We start from the raw sequence: 20,378 nt of genomic DNA on the forward strand, positions 1-20,378 counted from the left end.
AGCAGAAACTTTTCAAAAGAATGTATCAGATAAGAAAGATAAAAAACAAGTTCCAATTAAGGTGTGTCATCACTTCCTTTTGTGATATATGCTGCTGCTAAGTCGCTTCAGTCATGTCTGACTCTGTGCAACCCCAGAGATGGAAGCCCACCAGGCTCCCCCGTCCCTGGGATTCTCCAGGCAAGAACACTGGAGTGGGTTGCCATTTCCTTCTCCAATGCATGAAAGTGAAAAGTGAAAGTGAAGTCGCTCAGTCGTGTCTGACTCCTAGCGACCCCATGGACTGCCCCCCACCAGGCTCCTCCTTCCATGGGATTTTCCAGGCAAGAGTACTGGAGTAGGGTGCCATTGCCTTCTCCGTTTGTGATATATAGATTAAGACAAAAAATAAATAAATAGCTTAGTTTCAGTTCTTGGCACAACTCTGAAAAGTCATTTAGAGTTTTAGATAACTCAAGAATTTTTAGGATTTCTAAGAATTTGAACTGATATCTAACTATGTGTAGTGGATCCATATTCTATCTTGAGCCTCAATGCTAAGTATGTATTATATTTCATGTGTTCCATAGATGCAGAGACACCTAGACGTCTTGAACATGCCCTGCTGCTCATTACAAGGGCAGGTTCCCATTGAAATCTGTATAGCAATGGACCTCCAAAGAGAATTCCTCACTGCTCTACAGGACCTGGCCTAAGTCCCTACTCATCTATTCTGGTGGGACCATAGGACACCAGAGGACTCCCAAGTTTGGGGCCTCACTCTTCAGGTCTGCTTTCCATGCCAGTTTTCCTCAAGTATTTTGTACAGTGGAGAGATGAGGTTAAGGGCACAGCAGGCAGGTAGCAAGAGTGATTGACACTTATGATTTTTCAAGATAGACTGAGATTCAGATACCCCAGTTCCACGAAACACTGCCTCCAGCTCTAGCTCCATTTTGGGATCCTGAGTGCAGTGCATCTTTTATAATTAGTTTCTTAAGAAATCATGAGTGCTTATTATCAGGCATCATTTAGAAAAATAACTGCTTCTGAGAGGAAGAAGGCAATTAGAAGTGAGATAATTTCAGGCTTAGAATAAAGCTTATTTTTCCTTTAGAGATTTCAGTAATTCTTTCAGCTATAGGTGTTATCATTGTTGAAAACCAGATTCGGTGAGGCCCGCCTCTCTACCAGGCACCAAGTGCCAGTTTAGCACATCCTCTTAACACCTTCATCGCCGTTCCTGGGATCAGTCAGGCACACAGTGCCTCTAACACTTCTCCCATTGCCTGAAGTGATTAGCGTGTTGCTGATCAGATTTCATGAAGTGACTCTTAAATGATTGCTCACTTTTGACCATATAAAAAGGCCTATGTTTCATCGTGTCTTTGACTTAAACCAGAAATTCCTCCAGTTTGAATAATGGTTGCAAGTCACTTAGATGCTATGGCCAACAGATTGGTTCAGCATTCAGTTCTCATGGCTTAATAAAGGAAAAATATCTAGATTATTCTTGGTGTGTAGCCTAATATTTAATTGAATCAACTGGCATGGTAATTACTAAAAACACAATATTAAAAGGCATATAGATTCATCATACTTTCATTTTTAAAAATATTTATCAAAATAGGACCAAGTTTTCTATTCATCAACCTGCTAGCATGTTTCCATTCTTTTAAATTTAATATCCCTTTATGGATTTCCTTCATTGATTGGTAACATACCATTCCTGAGAACAGTCACCAAACATGACAGGGAAAAAACTATTTTCGCTAGGGCCCTTTCCCCCACCTTTAAAAGCCAGTTGGAAACCACACATATTTATCTTTAAAGACACCAACAGTAATTACATTGTCATCCCATGAACAGACTTTTTTATTCAAGGGTATAATATATTGGTACCAAACTGAGTGGAGAATAAAGTGTAAATGAGAGTTTGAAATGTGACTTTTTTTTTAAATGCTAGCAGATAATAAACCACCAGAGCCTATTGTCTTTATTATCAAAGTTTATTGTTAGACTCAGTTCCTATCTACTGGGGAGTACAACTATGTCTCAATATGTGCTATAGTATCTCTAGGGTAATAGCCATTCTGCAAAATAGTTGTACTGGGGCTCTGTTAGGCATAGATCATAAGTCAGTGGAAGAGTGAGCCCAGAAAACCCTGACAGTAGAGCCATTACTCTAGAAGTTCCAGTGCTATGCAACCTGTAAGGCATCACCTGTCAGCTGATGATGAGACTTAAGGAGGTGTTGGTGGAATGAAACAGGAGTTGAACCCATTTTCTACTCTTCTCTGCAAGACAACTATGGCTCCAGTGCGGGAACCAAAAACTAGGTCTTATAAAATCCTTTAAGCTCCCAAAACAAGTAAAACAGTACGTAGAGGAAAGGGCCAGGAACCAGGATAGTGGAGGATAAATTAAGTGGAATTGGAGGGAATGAAAACTTCTGGAATGAAAAGTAGCTGGATTTAGATGCCATTTGAGATGATAAAGAATACAGTGCAGGTAAAAGCAAATGAAACAATTCAAACTGAAAAGTAATCAGACACCAGAAGTTAAAGTTCCCCTCTTGGAGGAAAACTGGTTTTAAAAAATGAGGAACATGGGTCACTAATAATAGGAATGAGTACCTGAGTAGAAATAGGTGTTTCAGGATGCCAAGAATATTATACAAATGAGCTGGGTCTATAGGAAGGAAAAGTGGTTATGGTAGCCTGTTATCCAGATCTGACATTGGAATGACGTTTCTAGCAAGGGCTTTGTCTATGAGGTTCTGGCATATTTTTTTGTAGCACAGGTAGCTTTGATGGAATGTTTTAATAACACTCAACTTATGTGGGAATGCAAATTAGTATAGTGTAAAATTTCAAAGATCTCCCACCTATTTCTGCGGGATAGAAGTTTAGAAGTCCTGAAACAGCTGTGGCTAAAGGCCCAAGCCCTCTTACCACCCTTGTGATAAAAATATTAAAGGAATTAACCAAACGGTATCAGGTGAGTCAATGAGCTTTGTACCATGTAGACAACAGATAATTTATGGTGACTTCTGCAGGCAGCCTGAGAAACAGAAGAGCTTGTGTACTAAATGCTACCCTATCATTAAATAAAATAATAATGAAACATAGGGCCATTAAATGAGACCCTAGAAAAGTCTAGCTGCCAACCAGATTGGGAAGATAAATAAAATAGCATAGTTTATTTTAATCTGTATCTTCCATACTAACCTAGTTTGTAGAAAAGCCATCTGCTGGCATTAGGCCAGTATGTCTGAATTTTGTCATTATTAGCATCTCATTTTTCCAAAAAAGGAAATGTGTAAGTAGCACGTGTACATAAATGGCCATTTCTACAAAGCCTTCTCTGCAGTCTTGACCTGTGTGGGGACAGGTTCTACTGATGGAAGCATTTTTAGAGGCAGAAGGAAAAACATTAACTTGAGGTTTTCTCCAAAGAAAGAATACCAGTGGAGTTGGGCCCATATGATGAGTTTCTTGTTGGTGTTGAACAAATGGTCTCTTCTCTAGGAAATAAGTTTGTTCACACCTATTTACAGGTTCTATAAACGGAATTTCTAAAACAAGAAATGAGGCAGAAGCAGTTTCTTTTCTAATCACGTTTCTGATGAAATGAAGGGTCCTCAACTTTTCGGACTCCTCATGGTGTGGGATGGGATTGGGCTCTATCCCAGGGCCGGATGCTCAGGCTGCTGTCCAGACCTGGGTTATTTCAAGCCCCACAGCCTTTTCTTGCTTCTCCCTGTGCATTCAGGCTGCAAGGAATCTTCTTGACGATTTTCCTCCCCAAATGTTCCAAACACAGTTCTATTTGCTAGAAAACAGAACATAAGTATGAGTTAACCTTTGGATTTTAGACACTGTGTAACTTCATGAACATAATTATTCCATTAGTCACATTTCGAAACAGATGAGAAGAGGCCATTTTATGCCCATATGTCTCCTATCAAATGTCCTACTTCTGTAACTTCCTCAGCTCAAAACCAGGGCAACTATACAGAGACCTGTGGCTGTCAAGATGAGCCGAAACTCATGGTTCTGATGGGATGTAAATGCACAGCCCATGTCCACAGCTGTGCCCCAGTCTTATTTTCTTCCTTTTGACAGTTTTTGGTCCAGTCCTATGGGTAGCATATACCTTAGAAAATGAAAATTACACAAAAATGTCATCTGCTTAAAATCCTTCAAGCTAGGCTTCAGTAGTACATGAACCAAGAACTTTCAGATTTACAAGCTGGGTTTTGAAGAGGCAGAGGAACCAGAGGACAAACTGCTAACATCTTATGGATCATGGAGAAAGCAAGGGAGTTTCAGAAAAACATCTGCTTCACTGACCACGCTAAAGTTTTTGACTGTTCAGTTCAGTCGCTCAGGCATGTCCGATTCTTTGGGACCCCATCAATTGCAGCACGCCAGGCCTCCCTGTCCATCACCAACTCCCGGAGTTCACTCAAATTCACGTCCATCGAGTCCGTGATGCCATCCAGCCATCTCATCCCCTGTCATCCCCTTTTCCTCCTGCCCCAATCCCTCCCAGCATCAGAGTCTTTTCCAATGAGTCAACTCTTTGCATGAGGTGGCCAAAGTACTGGAGTTTCAGCTTCAGCAGCATTCCTTCCAAAGAACATCCAGGACTGCTCTCCTTTAGAATGGACTGATTGGAGCTCCTTGCAGTCCAAGGGACTTGCAAGAGTCTTCTCCAACACCACAGTTCAAAAGCATCAATTCTTTGGTGCTCAGCCTTCTTCACAGCCCAACTCACATCCATACATGACCACAGGAAAAACCATAGCCTTGACTAGATGGACCTTTGTTGGCAAAGTAATGTCTCTGCTTTTCAATATGCCATCTAGGTTGGTCATAACTTTCCTTCCAAGGAGTAAGCGTCTTTTAATTTCATGGCTGCAATCACCATCTGCAGTGATTTTGGAACCCCCAAAAATAAAGTCTGACACCGTTTCCCCATCTATTTCCCATGAAGTGGTGGGACCAGATTCCATGATCTTCGTTTTCTGAATGCTGAGCTTTAAGCCAACTTTTTCACTCCTCTTTCACTTTCATCAAGAGGCTTTTTAGTTCCTCTTCACTTTCTGCCATAAGGGTGGTATCATCTGCATATCTGACGTTATTGATATTTCTCCCGGCAATCTTGATTCCAGCTTGACTGTGTAGATCACAACAAACTGTGGAAAATTCTTAAAGAGAGATGGGAACACCAGACTACCTTACCTGTCTCCTGAGAAACCTGCATGCAAGTTAAGAAGCAAACAGAACTGGTCATGAAATACCTGACTGGTTTTGAATTGGGAAAGGAGTACACTAAGGCTGTATATTTAACTTATTTAACTTATATGCAGAGTGCATCATGTGAAATGCCAGGCTGGATGAATCACCAGTTGGAATCAAGATTGCCAGGAGAAATATCAACAATCTCATATACGCAGATAATACCACTCTAATAGCAGAAAGTGAAGAGGAACTAAAAAGGCTCTTGATGAGTGAAAGAGGAGAGTGAAAAAGCTGGCTTGAAACTCAACATTAAAAACAACTAGGATCATGGCATTTGGTCTCGTCACTTCATGGCAGATAGAGAAAAAGTAGAAACAGTGACCAATTTTCTTGGGCTCCAAAATCACTGCAGACAGTGACTGCAGCCATGAAATTAAAAGACGCTTGTTCCTTGGAAGGAAAGCTGTGACAAATATTGAAAAGCAGAGACATCACTTTGCCGACAAAGGTCTGTATAGTCAAAACTATGATTTTTCCAGTAGTCATGCATGGATGGGAGAAGGCAATGGCACCCCACTCCAGTACTCTTGCCTGGAAAATCTCATGGACAGAGGAGCCTGGTGGGCTGCAGTCCATGGGGTCGCTAAGACTCGGAAATGACTGAGCAACTTCACTTTCACTTCTCACTTTCATGCATTGGAGAAGGAAATAGCAACCCGCTCTAGTGTTCTTGCCTGGAGAATCCCAGGGACTGGGGAGCCTGGTGGGCTGCCGTCTATGGGGTCGCAGAGTCGGACACGACTGAAGCGACTTAGCAGCAGCAGCATGCATGGATGTGAGATGATGATGATTGTGCCCAGTTGTGTCCAGACTTTTTGTGATCCCATGGACTGCAGCCCACCAGGTTTCTATGTTCATGGAATTTTCCAGGCAAGGGTACTAGAATGGGTTGCCATTTTCCTCCTCTAGGGGATCTTCCTGACCCAGGGATTGAATCCACATCTCTTGTGTCTCCTGCATTGGCAGGCCGATTCTTTACTACTGCACCACCCAGGAAGCTACAGTCCAAGGGACTCTCAAGAGTCTTCTCCAGCACCACAATTCGAAGGTGGCTGAGTAGTGAAGAATTGATGCTTTCAAACTGTGGTGCTGGAGAAGACTCGTGAGAGTTCCTTGGACTGCAAGATCAAACCAGTCAATCCTAAAGGAGATCAACACTGAAGATTTACTGGAAGGACTGATGCTGAAGCTGAAGTTCCAATACTTTGGCCACCTGAGGCAAAGAACAGATTCATTGGAAAAGACTGATGCTGGGAAAGACTGAAAGGAAAAGAAGAGGGCAGCAGAGGATGAGATGGTTAGATAGCATTAGCAACTCAACGGACAAGAATGAGAGCAAACTCGGGGAGACAGTGGAGGAACAGAGGAACCTGGAGTGCTGCAGTCCATGGGGTCACAAAAAGTCAGACACAACTTAGCGACTGAACAACAACAATGGGGTGGGGGAGGAAGGTAAATATGGTAAAAACTCACTATAACTCAAAGTTTGATATTCAGTGGATGCAGTATAATGGTTAGCAGGCTGAATTCATAAAGGGAGGCTGAATTCATGGAGAGAAAGATTATACGACATGAGAGGAAAAAAGCAATTTTAGTGATTTTGACCCTAAGAACTTCTAATTGGCTCTGTAATTCTGGGGATCTCAGACTAACACGGGATCAATGTTAGTACAGTTTGATTTGGGCTTCCCTTGTGGCTCAGCTGGTAAAGAATCCGCCTGCACTGCAGGAGACCTGGGTTCGATCCCTGGGTTGGAAAGATCCCCTGGAGAAGGGAAAGGCTACCCACTCCCGTATTCTGGCCTGGAGAATTCCATGGACTGTATAGTCCATGGGGTTGTTGCAAAGAGTTGGACATGAGTGACTTTCACTTTCACTTGATTTGGGGGCAGGGAAGGAGATTTAAATCACTCTTCAACTTACGCAGCATGAAGTGGGGGTGTCTGACAGGAGATTTCTCTTAGCATTTCATTTAGAGAAAGCAGCAAGTAGGATGGAAATACCTAATTATACCTTACAGGAAAGAAAAAAATATCAAGATACATTTAGGTCCTTTATAAAAGGCATGCTCTCTTCATATTAAACACTGTGGAGGAACAAATGAACTGAACAAATGAACAAATTAGGGAAATAACAAAAAAGTGGAATGGTCTGTTCTCTGTATGCTGCCCACTGTTAGGTGGTCACTTTCCTCTCTCAGGGGTGTGGGGGGATAATCATTCTTCTTGTGTTGTTAGGTAGTCCTCTACTCCCAACTTCCTATTAAAGCTGTGGCCCTTCTATATACTTAACTCTGAAAAATTCCAGGCCTTATTGTCCTCAGACTTCACTTACTGGAGTCCTAGATAAACATTCTGGTTTGTTTTTTGGTACACAATTTCAGTTTAAAAATATCACCCTTCATGTGTCTGTGAAATTATTGTAATTGTTTATTCCATGTGAATGTCATCATGAGGATAAGATGATGCTTTAAAACAGACTTTTGATGTCCCAGGGAAAAGCAAACATAAGCTATTTCTTTCATTCCCCATTGGGCTACTGCAGACTACCCCAGACGGAAACTTGAGACCCAGGAGACACAGTTCGAAGGTACACACGTCCTTACATCCCAGCCCTCCAGGCTAGCCAAGGTGAGCACAGTTGCTTCAAGTGAATCAGGTACACACGTCGGCCCTATATATTCAGCATGATTTATATAGGGAAGAAAAATTTTGGTTTTGCAGACAAAAGTTTTTGTTACTGGAGTCATGTCAAACTATGCTCCTTCAGGATTAAATAATTTCAGCATTATGGCACTCAGATTAAATGTTCAGGCAGCTCACTCGTTGTTCACTCCATGCATTATACAAAATACCCATGAAATAAGCCAGGCAACCAAAGTTTCATATGAAGGAGAAAATGCTGATGGCCTGCTACCTGCAGCATTGCACTGTGGGTTTGAAGAGTTCTCAGAAACAAAGAATGGCCAAGAGACAAAGGGTGTTGGTGAAACCCAACATGTCCCGCGGGGAAGGCGCCCATCGGCCCCTCCTGGCTGCTTACCTCGGCTTTCCCTCAGTGGCTCTCCGTCAGGCTCTCAGTGTCACACTCCTTGGGTGGTTCCCCTCCGCCTGGCAGCTCGCTCTCGATTTCCCACAGCACGTCATCCTCATCCTCCAGGTTGCTGGAGATGTGGCACTTCTTGAACCCTTGGACGATGGACTCGCTCGAGATGCTATTCCATGCCACCATGACCCACTCCAGAAAAAGGCCCAGCGGCGGCTTCTTGGCGTTCCCGGTGGGGCTCAGCGCCAGGTTGCCCGCCAGGAGCCAGTTGGAATACTGGGCCCGGACACTGTCATTCAGCGGTTTGTAGACCACCACATCCAACACCTGCAGCTGTGAGGTCAAGCCCCCCGGGATGATGACCATGTCGGTGTTCATGCTCTCCATGGAGCTCTTCACTGAGTCGGTGGCGTGGCCCCGGAAGCCGTTCAGGATCAGCAGCCCTCGCTGCTTGGGCACCGCGCCCGTCCTCCGCCTCCACACCACCTCTAGCCAGTCCTGCATCAGATCCTCCGTCATCCATCCATACCGGTGGCAGCGGATTTCCATGCCACTCGGGAACTTCCCAGGGGGGATGTACGTGCCCCTCAGAATGATATATGGAGGTAACTTCCTCCCATCAGCCAAGACACCAAGCATGGCTGTGATTTTCAGTTTCTCCCTCCCTGGCGTCTTGACCAAGACAGGCTTTTCCCCCTGGTTGTCCACAGTCACCCTCGAGGGCACCTCTAAGCAAATTGGCGTCTCGTCTGCGTTTCCCATCTGAGCCACCTGGTAGTCATGTGCCCTGCGCAGAGCCAGGATGCTCCGCTGGTAGGTGACAAGCTTCTCGGTCAGGTCTTCGGGCAGCTGCTGGGGCACGGGCACCTTATGTCGCAGTGACAAGTCATACCTCCGCATCATTCTTCGACACCAACCCAAGCTAGCCTTGAACCCTTTCTCTGGAATGTTCATCTCCTGGGCGATCTCCAGAGCTTTCAGCTGCATAGCCTCCCTGGTGATGGGGTCCCCTTTGGCCTGCATGTATCGCACATATTCGGCCACGCGCTGGTCCACCAGGGCGAAGCGCCCGTTCTTGGGGCCGCGGAAGGCACGCCGCATGGCGTGGGCGTTCTGCAGCTGCGGCTTCACTTTGCGCCAGTCGCGGACGTTTTTCTCCAGCACCCCAAACTGCTTGGCCGCCTGGCAGTTGTTGGTGCTCTCGGCGTACTCCACCACCATTAACTTGAATCCTGCGTCGTAACTGCGGCGCATGCCCCGGCTGAACTGAAACTTCCCGGCCAGGTCGTCGGCCGAGAGGTCATACCCGGGGAAGCCCATGGCCATGTAGAAAGGGTACCCCTCGCCCCACTCGGGCAGCTCTGTGATGTCCCGAGGCAGACGGAGGCCAAAGCCATCCAGGTGCTGAGCCTGGGGAAGCTGCGAGGCTGCGTTCATCGGGCCCGCCCAATCTGGGGGCTTCATGTCGGATTCTTCCTTTTCTGGAAGACATACAGGGAGGGGTGAAGACAGTGCCCATGAGTCAAATGATTTGGGGGTCATTCCTTGATTTGTTTTTGGTCAAAATACCGAGACTACCTGAATCTGAAGTTCACTAAAAGCAGTCACTTTAATAACAGATTCTTCCAAAGTCCTCACCCCTGTGCCAGTTTCCATAGATCACCACTTCTGATTCTCACAATAACTGTTTCTTTACTCTGTCTTTGCAGATGAGTGTAGAAAAATTAAGTAACGCATCAAGGTGGCAAAGCTGGGAAGTGACACGGGCTGGCAACTGAACACAGGCTCCCAGCTTGAGTAATGTACTGACTGTGAGGGCCACATCTGGGCCAAAGTAACCTTCACCTGGGTGAGAAGCCAAATGCAACCCATTCTACACGTAATGTTACAGAATCTGTATCATCATGAACTGAATCACATCCCTTAAACCAAATCTATGGCAATACCACACTTAGCAAAGTTAAGCTTATAAGGCTTAACTTATAAGTTTGCATAAGGTATGGTTTTATAAGGTATGGTTTTTGCATACCCATGTCAGAACTGGGTTTCACTGTATGTTTCTATTTAGAGTGGTCACAGAAATTAGATATTACTCAGGGATATTACCATATCTCACCAAAACTAAGAACCCATCGATTGCAAGATGTACCATTATATGCCATTAAGAAAGAAAAAAAAAAAAGAAAAAAACCAATACAATATTGTAAAGTAATTAGCCTCCACTTAAAATAAATAAATTTATAATAAAAAAAAAAATGCCACTAGTGAAACTGGAACATGCCATCAGTTTTAAGTGTTAGTCACTCAGTTGTGTCCAACTCTTTGAGATGCCACGGACTGTAGCCCAGGTTCCTCTGTCCATGGAATTCTCCAGGCAAGAATACTGGAGTGGGTTGCCATTCCCTTTTCCAGGGGATCTTCCTGATCCAGGGATTGAACCTGGGTCTTTGGTATTGCATGCAGATTCTTAACTGTCTGAGCCACCAGGGAAGACCCACCAGTTTTAAGATGCATTCTTAATTGCAGAGATGTTAAAGTGATGAGAGAAATACATCTTTTAGAATCAATGAAACACAGAATTTTAAACTATTACTTATAGAGAGAAGGCAAATAAAATCACTCTGGCTGCTGGGAAGCTGTATTTATCCAACTCCTGCCCTCTCGATGTTTCTCGGTACAACGCTGCTTCTTTAGACGTATTTGCTCAAATGTGTACTACAGCTGCTACTGCTTTTTCTATCCAAGATGAAGTAGACAGGACGTCAAGTAAAGCACCCTGGATGCATGCTTTGTCACGCTGTTTTCCTTAGTTTTCAGAAGTGTGTGGTGTGCTCCCAAGGCACTCAGGATGTGCACTGGACCAAAGCCACACAAACTTCAATTTCATTCACCTGCATACGAGATTGCATGTTGAGATTTGTAACCCGCAGTTGACAGATGAAGAAATGGACAATCAGAGAGGTGGATGAGGTTGCCTAGGGTCACACAGCATGGGAAACAAGGAGATTTTTAAACTCCAAAGCCCATAGCTTTTCTGCCTCAGAACCTTGCCTTAGGCTTAAATACCCCCAGAATGTACCTTAATGTAAACTTAAAATCCATCTTCATAATTCTCCCACTGGGTGCCTTCTGGATTGGGTTAATCATAGTACCTGCAAAGGTTCCTCCTTGGAGCTGCCATTCGTCAGAATTCTGAGACTCCTCCTCCTTTTCCAACCGAGTGATCATGTCAGGCTTAGGGAATGGGAATTCTGTTTACAGGAAATAAAACAGGTTAACAGCTGTGTTACTGTCTTGGACAATTGCCAAAATAAGTACTTGGTAATACTTAAGCAAACCTCCCGTCCACTCTCACCCGTATAGTCTTCTCAGTATGGAGATTTATGAGGCCGTAGAGAAGAATTCAGGGATACTTAAAGAAAAACTATGATGGGAAATAGGTCTGTCGAAGGGAATTTATGGATCTTTGCTAATGAGGGGCTGGACTAGCAACGACAAAAACGAACTGCATTTAGCAGGGAAGTAGGTGTATGCAGCCACTGATCTAATGACCATTCCAGTACCTGCATGAGCCAAGTGGGGAAATCCCTCCAAATGGTTAGACTCTAATAATATCAGTGCTGGGAGGGAAGCAACAAGGATTCTTTGGGGATATGTCCCCAAGCTTCTGAGGCTGACAGGATAACAGCGAGGCCTGCCTTCTCTCCTAGGAGAGAAGTATAAAGTACAGGCCCAGATCCACAGTGACATTTCCTAGATGTCTTTTTTTTTTTTTTTGATAAGTATGCCTGGGTTGAATGAGGATGGTTCTGAGAGCTGGCATAAGCTGCTGAGTAGGAGGACACAATATTTATATCCTGCCTAAGTCAAAAACAGGAAATTAAATGGGCACAGGCATTGAGGGGACAGAGTCCAGGTTCAGGAGAGAGGTATGCTGGATACACCTGAGAAGAGAGACATGGAAGCAATTCTCTGGGCTCAGAGCTTCTAAGAGACAAAGGAAAACAAAGTTTTACCCAGAGACAGGACAGTTTCATAATTCATCCTCATGACCTCCCGGTAGAGAGCCTTTTGTTGCTCCGTCAAAACTTCCCACTCCTCATCGGAAAAATATATGGCCACCTCATCGAATAGGGCTGGCACCTGCAACAGTGAACAGGCTTTTCTCAACAACTAGTCGGCACACGCAGACACAGATCACACACCATTATCTCACAAGGGCGGCCTCGGCCCAGAGACACATCAGTCCTCACACGGCTCCAAGAAGCAAAATCTGGATGTCAACAAGGTCCTCTGTGCCCTGCTAAGTGCTTGCCACACTCCCATTCACAGATACGGAGAGCAGAACCTTGAGATGAAAACTCCCCACCAAGGATCACCCGGTCGAGAGACTGGATCCTCACCCGAAGCAGGGAGAGCTGATCACAGCTCAGCCCCCACCCAGAGCCAGTCGACCACAGGAATGAACACCCTGAGACGGTTCCCCTGCCAACACAGCCCTGCTGTCTCCCTCAGTCACAGACCCTCAGGCCACAGGGGTGCTGGCGGTTGCCTGGGCACTAGTCTCCAGTTGCAGAGCACTAGCCCCAGTGTATGACTCAGAAGCCCAAAGCTGCCTGGGGAGGAGCCGGTAAGAGAAGGGACCTCATCTGGCCTTTTCCAATCCATAAGAGGATGAGGAGGAGGAGAGAAGGGCTAATTAGAGCTTCAATTTATGTAATGAGATACTAGAGCAAATTGGTTTGCTTTGATGCCTAGACCCACAGCTGCTGCTGCTGCTGCTAAGTCGCTTCAGTCATGTCCGACTCTGTGCGACCCCATAGACGGCAGCCCACCAGGCTCTGCCGTCCCTGGGATTCTCCAGGCAAGAACACTGGAGTGGGTTGCCATTTCCTTCTCCAATGCATGAAAAGTGAAAAGTAAAAGTGAAGTCGTTCAGTCATGTCTGACTCTTCGCGACCCCATGGACTGAAGCCTACCAGGCTCCTCCATCCATGGGATTTTCCAGGCAAGAGTACTAGAGTGGGGTGCCATTGCCTTCTCCAAGACCCACAGCAGAAAGCCCTAAAGACAGAGCTCCACTCCCCACTCCCATAACTCCCCGACACCGTGGGCCAGTGGGAGAGGGTGCCCATATGGTCGAATGCAGCCAAGCCACCCAGACCAACCTCCTCTTGTTCAACTCTTTCTTTTTACTATGTGTCATCTTGCAGTCATTAAAAATCCTATTCCAAAGCTCATCATATTCTGTGGTAAAGCATCACTGGGCTACAGCGTTCAGAGCTATTTCCCGTGGCACAGTCTAGGGCCTGGGGGGGGTCATGATGATGTTTAGAAAAGTTCAGTGTCTGCACGTTCTGCAGCTTCTTCAGGTGTCTGGCCATCAGTCATTTAGACCTCCTGGCCTTTCCGCCTTATTCACAAAGTCCACCCCATCCCTCCTCATCCTCACAGCCCCTTCCACATAGGGAGAACTTTCTGCAAAAGGCCCTGTAACTGCTTCATTTATTTTCCCCCACAACCCCATTTAATCCAGGAGGAAACTGACTCAGAGCAGCCCTGTTTCTGGTCTAAAAATCACACAGCCAATAAACAATAGGGTTGAGGCTGGGACCTAGGATGTCTGACTTCAAGGCTCTGGCCCTTACAGAGGGCAGAATGGCCTCCCTGGTACCCAGCTTGCAGGCTCGCACTTCTACCCCACACGCTCAGTGGAACTTCACTCCTGCAGTTCCTTGAACAAACCATTCCCACCCCTCCAAAGACCAGGAGGTCTCCATACATGCTGCTTCAGAAGTCTTCCTCATTCTTGGCCTGGCTGACACCCACCCGCCTTCCAAGATTCAGCCCAGATATCCTGTTCCCTGGGCAAGCTGGCCTCAACCTGGGCTGTGTACCTTATAATGCCCTGGGCTCAAGCTCTGTGGCACTTATCACACTGTAGGATCCTCTTGGTTTACCTGTCTGCTTCTTTCACTAGAGTATCAGCTCACTGAGGGCAGAACCTGGGCTTATTTTGTTTTGTTCCCCTAAGCCTAGGACACTTCCTGTAGAAAGTAATCCCTTGAAATGGTGTTTTTGAGTCAAAGATTTAAGTATATACTCTCTTCGTTTCTCTTGTTCTACCTGGAATAGTTTCAAATAATCATTAAAATTTATCTGTCACAAAACTGAGCCTACTCTTTTGAGTAAGAATGGACAAAAATGCCTAGTGTAAAATACCAGGAGGTATAATGGATGGGTCTCCGGGCTCTGCTCAGATTTCATCAATCTGGAAAGCCAGGCAGCTAGGAATTTTCCATCCCACCCCATCCCACTTCCCAGGCTTTTGAACAACTCTCCCTTTGGCCTTTTCTCTCCCTAGGAAATTTCAGATCTAGGCTATACCTATTTATAGTCCCTTTCCCTTTGCTGATAAAACAGGACACAGGACGGGCTGTGCCTGTCATTTCAGAAGGGCGATCCCTATCAACACTCATAGAAGGTAACACGTACCCAGTGTGGCAAAAATACAGCAGCCCTGGAGTGGTGAGAAGGCACCTGGAGGCTGGGGTTGGATTCATCTCCTCCCATTTACGACTGAGCCACGGAGGGTCCTCAGACAAGCCCACATGATGCTTCAGAGGCACACGGTGTAGTGTGGCTTAGCGATGCTGCTCACAGCAACCTTCTGTGAGAACTGAGCAAGCCTTTAGCCAGGCCCTGCTGTGCGGGCCTCCCGCTCTCTACAGAGGCCTTTTATCTGGCCAAGCACAGCAGAAGGTAAACAGGGCCAGCCCTGGGCCAAACTCAGAAATCAGGCAGCCAGTGTCCAACCCCCAGACACCCACCCTTTGCTTGGCCTCACAGGTAGGGGCCCTTGATCCCTGCCCTCCGGCCTTCCCAGAAGGTCAAGGTCTCATCAGATAGGTGTTCTTCCTTCTGCTTGTGTGCACTGCCTCGCTCGGCCCCAAGAGCTGGCATTCCAATGCTTATCTAACCATCCTAGAGTACTTACCCGCTGCCCAGGCATGCTGACGAAGCTGTATAATCACTCAACAAAGACAGTGGGGCTCTCAGGGCAGAGGCCTGGGACCAGTGCACTGATAAGAGTGCCAGGCACTGTGTAGGGTACTCTTTCTTGCACTTATTGAATCCTTTAGATAATACAAGGATACAGGGATCACTATCCCAGTTTTATGGGTGAGCGAAAGGCTGATAAGCATCTTGCCCAAGATCACAGAGTTAGCAAGTCTGACTCCCATGTCTGCACTTTCTCAGCAGGTCACTTAGGCCCCTGCTTCGTGGCAGTAGAAAACCCCAGGGTCCCTTAAGCAAGATGAACCGAGGACTTCTTCCTCAGAGCTTCTAAGGAGAGAGCTCAGACTCCAGGGTGCAGCATATACCCCCGAGTGGCTGGCTTGAGCCTGGGGCCCGCCCTTCTTCTCTCAACCGTCTCCTCCACTCCCCGACACGCACTGCAGGCTCCAGCTGCAAGAGCTGCTGCTGACTCTACACATAAACTTTTTTTTCCAGTGCCTGTGCTCCTGGCTTCCTATATAGCAAGATCTTCCGGTCCCTTGGCTGGTTCTACCTCTGCCTAAGACTTGGTTCAAAGTACATCTTCCCTTTTCTCTAGCTGAAATTGTATTTCTACTCCAATTCTCCCATGCAATATTACCCTTATAGCATGGTTCTTAAGATTGAAAGCTTTTATTGATCACCCTAACACAACCTACAGCCAAAACACATATGTAAGAGACAGATTTGATTGTTTTCTTCTAGTTGCCCTGGAACAGGATTTTTTTCACTCAGCACTGCTGGCCAGTGCTGACACTTCTGGCCAGATCATCCTCTGTTGCAGGGGCTGTCCCGGGCATCACAGATGTACGGCAGCATCCCGGGCCTCTACCCAGCAGATGCCAGTAGGCTCTCCCACTTCCCAAGTTCCACCACAAATCAAGATAACCAGAAATGTCTCCACCCAGATGTACCTGGGAGGGGGCAAAACTACGTACTACTCAAGACCAGGTCCTTGCCTGCTTTTTCCAGGAGTTCTCAGGCCTGTAGGAGAGACTGACATCTACCACAGAATTCCAAATACTGTGCAATTAATCAGATTTACTTTCCTGTCTTACTCATACAACAAGTATTAATAATTCCACGAGACTAAGGACTTTGTCTTAATGACACCCAGCACTGCGCTGAGCAACTACAGATGGATGGCCGGTTGCTTGGATGCCACTCGTGCCGGTCCTCCTCCTCCAGCCCCGGCCAAGCATGGACTTCACCTTGCTCCTCTCTGTGTTGTCCCAACAGACTCTAATGCTTGCTTCTACTGCACCCGTTTTGCATGCTTCTCCATCCTGTCTAAACGTTCTCGGTTGGCCAGTATAGCCTCAAAGCATTGAGTTCTTGCTCAGGGCTAGATGGGATGACTCCTGCTCTCTAAAATCTCCCCAGCTGCAGGGATTAGAACTGAGGAGGACAGCAGCATGGTCTGAAGAGACAGAAGCAGTCCAGCTTCAACAGCTAGACTGGCAAACCCACAGCCTGGAGTTGTATTTTTTTTTTCCTAATTGAGTATAACATACATACAACAAAATGCACTACTTTTAAGGTTCCAGCTCAAGAGGTGTTTTTAAGAACAGAAGTCAGCATACATGTGTATCCCAGGGGCAAAGCAGATAACCCTGCTGCACCTCATGCAGTGGGAGGGGAGTAGGACGAGATAGTTTGCAAAGACCGTGATTCTATGGATACAGATCTCTCATTGGAAACAAAGCGTATTATGTATACCGATGACATTGGTTTTCCACATACACAGTGGAAAACTAAGCAGAGAAAAGGAATGTCATTTGGTGCTTATTTAAAATGTTTACCATGCACGCTGAGTTATCATGAAGTCCAGTAAGTACTGTAAATAATGTACATAACTGTAAGTATCTGTTCCATTTATGCTTTAAATTTGAATTCTATCACACTACAATGTTCGGATGTGCTCCCTACTCACTGCTGCCTACCATCCCAATCCAAGGCCAGCTGGAAATGCAGTTCTGTCCTGTGTCAACTACCGTAAGAGGTGTTCACACAGAACCAGCTGGCCTCATCCCATAAAGCTCTCCTCATATCAGCTCAGTGCCCCAAGACTTAAATGGTTTAAGTGGTTCCCTTCAATCAGCAGTAGGTGACAAAGATTTTCTCCTCACCCCAAACTTGGTCAGCCTCTGAGCCCTCTTCTCCACTAGGCCTCTACCCTGGACACATACACAGCTGCTATGGTCCACAGCCTGCACAGCCCAGTTTTAGCAAGAATTTCACTGTCAGTTTAGAAAGAATCTGTTGATGCCACTGTTGATGGCTCCTCTTAGCAATTTTCCATTCACTGAGCCCTACGCTCTCTTCCCTGGCTATAAATCCCCACGTGTCTTTACTGTTGAGCTCTCTCCTGTTCTCTTCTCTCTCCTATTGTGACAGTCTTGAAGCCTATCTCAGTATTCTGAATATTAATATGTTCCTTAGTATATTCCTTATTATCTAAACAAGTGCCAGAATAATTTTTCTTTTACACATGGGTCAGCAGACATTTAGTTGATATCTACAAGGTGCCTAGCATTAAGCAGGATATAGGGAATCCATGGATACAGGAGAGAGAGACAGTCGTGGCCTCTTGGACTTCCAATCTTGATGGTGATACATTATGTGGCTAAAGAGATAGTTCTCATAACCAGCTTCTCCATTCTTCGCTGTGCCTTTTAAAGCCACAGAACTGTTTTCTCAGGAATGCAAACACACCGGACTGGGCTAGGCTAGGCTATTTTTACTTCCTGTGGCTGCCTGAGGAAGAGACTTATTACAAACCTGGCTCCCAGGCCTGCCCCTCACAGCTGTGTGAGAACCCCACACCTTCTTACTTACCCATCCACCCTCTGAGCAGATTCGGACTTTTTGCATATCTGTGGGGCCATCCTCTAGTTCCCGGCTCTGAATCTCTTCTTCTTCTTCCTCTTCCTTCAGGGTCAAATTGAGAGGGCAGGCTGTGGATGCCATCTCTGCAAGCAAGATTCAGTTCAGAAAAATCAGGTGCTAGTGTGAACTCTTCAGAGCCTGTGAAGGGGGCAGCTCAGGTTACACAAAGCTTTTTAGCCCCAGGAGAGTTCAGGGGAACAAGAGAAAGGGAAGAGCCAGGTCTGGGGAGCAAGGGCTTCAGGGAAAGCACCAGGAAGGTGGAAGGTGACATTTAGTTATGAAAAGAAGAGGGTTGTAGGCAGTCAGCATACCTGGCTGTCTTCAAATATTTAAAAAACTGGAAGAGAGACCAAACTGGTTCTGTAGAGACCCAAGGGCATAACAGGTTGGTGGGTAAACATTCCAGGAAGTTTTATTAATGCAACAAAAGGCAGAACTTTCTCATAGCCAGTGCCACCCAAACATGGAATCAGCAGCAGGTGTGTTGGCTTCCTGTCAATGAAGGCATTTGAACTCACAGTGCACTCGCTCAACTGGGTTGTTCCTACAGGGCCAGTTGTGTCAGGAGGTTGGTTGGCCCAGAAGACCTGGATTTTCCAGAGTCAAAGGTTTTGTCCATGAGCCAGGTCAGAAAATAGAGTCATTCTGCCTTTAGTGACTTTCCAAGCCCAGGACCCTTAGTGAAGAGTAATGCTTGGATACCCAAGAAGAGGCAGAAATCACCAGGGTCTGGGGCCCATCCCTACCGGCAAAACTCGTTGCCTCTGGACCGCAAATTCTCTCTTCTGCAAATTCTCTTTCGCCCAGCTCCTACGCCAGTACAAAGGCCGCGCTCCTGCCCTCTAGGGGCGCGGGCAATTCCTAGGTGTGGAGTGAGTGTGCATCTGGTGGGCCGCATCCTCCCAGGCTTCCAAAGAAAAAAGATCCTTCCGGAGTTCAAAGTCCGCTTCTTCGGTATTTTCAAAAAGGACGGGCAAATGCAGCAAGATACGTCTGGGGCGGGTGAAACAGGCTTCAGATCCCTGGAGCTGCGGCCAGAACTTAGCTACGGCCTCGCCGGCCGGCTCCCGGGAAGTGGGGGCGCCGCCCCACAGCAAAGGTGTGGTTTAAGAGGTCCCCGCCGCCGCCGCCGCCCACCCGCTCGGCGCCCCGCCCGCCGCCGCTGCCGCGCCCCCGGGGCGCGCTCGGGTTTCTCCAGCCATCTTGTCCCATTTCCCTTTCTCCGCGGCCCCGCGCCGGGAGCGCTCCCGCCGCCTGCCTGCCCGCGCCGGGCTCGGCCCGCCTCCCCGCCTGGCCCGCTCCCGGCCCCAGCGCACCTGCCGAGCGGCCGGGGCCGGCGCCGCCTGCCTCCCCCGGCGGGCCCGCAACAAAGGCGGCGGCGGCGGTGGTAGCAGCTGCAGCGTCGGCGCCCCCGCCCCCGCCGCGGCCCAGCGGCCTGGGGCCCGAGGGAGGGGCGGCGCTGCCCCCGCCCCGTCCGCCCGCGCGCACTCACCGCCGGGCCGAGCGCCAGGGCGCGGGCCGGGGCCGCGGTGCAGACGCCGAGGGCTGCGTCCCGGCTGTCACAGCGCCATCCTTCCCGTCTCTCTGGCTTCCCGTGCGCGCGGCCCCTCGGGAGGGAGGGGAGAGGACACGTGGTGGGAGGAGGGAGGGTCCGGCCGGGAGCTGAGAGTGTTGGGAGGCGAGGGGAGGAGCGCGGCTGATGTCAGCGGGCTCGGCGGCGCCGGGGGACGGCGTCCGCGCCAGCTCCCGACCCTCCTCCTGGCGTGGCTTCCGGCTGGTGAGCGCCCTGTGCTCCTCGAGGCTGAGCTCCTGACCCACTGGCAGCCTATGCCTCGCCTGCCTGAACAGTCTTGCACTCTGCCCTCTCTGCTCCCCTGGTGCAGTTTCCAACGCACCTTCTGTGACCTCGGCATAGATGAGGCAGGAAGAGCCCGTATTTACATTTGAAGTGAACGTAGCCTGGGTGCACGCGTTCCTGCGCTTATTTGCATGAACCACTGCTTTGCGCTTAGTTAGATGAGTACTCCGGGTACTCGGGGCCGTGCTTCAAGGAATGTGTTATGAAGAATGACCAGCAAGGGCATGAGGGAGAGTGAG

At 47.5% G+C, this 20,378-nt stretch overlaps 1 protein-coding gene across 5 annotated transcripts; it reads right to left on the reverse strand.

Annotated features, from left to right (window-relative positions):
* Positions 1-1,967: 1,967 nt before the first annotated feature.
* On the reverse strand, positions 1,968-19,946 carry POGK (pogo transposable element derived with KRAB domain). Of its 5 annotated transcripts, none has more exons than XR_008716386.1 (7): positions 19,774-19,946; positions 19,028-19,274; positions 18,231-18,364; positions 12,350-12,476; positions 11,486-11,584; positions 7,212-9,814; positions 1,968-3,813 (listed from the first exon to the last, which is right to left on the reverse strand). XR_008716386.1 is itself a non-coding variant. In XM_055587195.1 (7 exons), exons 3-6 carry the CDS (start codon positions 18,360-18,362, stop codon positions 8,343-8,345), a joined length of 1,830 nt encoding a protein of 609 aa, XP_055443170.1. In that variant the 5' UTR covers positions 18,363-18,364; positions 19,028-19,274; positions 19,774-19,945; the 3' UTR covers positions 1,968-3,813; positions 8,331-8,342. The 5 variants fall into 5 exon arrangements, 4 of the variants coding, with proteins under 4 accessions (XP_055443170.1, XP_055443171.1, XP_055443172.1 ...); XM_055587195.1 differs by having other exon boundaries at positions 8,331-9,814; positions 19,774-19,945; XM_055587196.1 differs by having other exon boundaries at positions 8,331-9,814; positions 18,593-19,274; positions 19,774-19,945.
* Positions 19,947-20,378: the final 432 nt, after the last annotated feature.

The sequence above is a fragment of the Bubalus kerabau genome, chromosome 6, assembly GCF_029407905.1.
Source record: "Bubalus kerabau isolate K-KA32 ecotype Philippines breed swamp buffalo chromosome 6, PCC_UOA_SB_1v2, whole genome shotgun sequence".
In the NCBI taxonomy this organism is placed as follows: domain Eukaryota; kingdom Metazoa; phylum Chordata; class Mammalia; order Artiodactyla; family Bovidae; genus Bubalus; species Bubalus kerabau.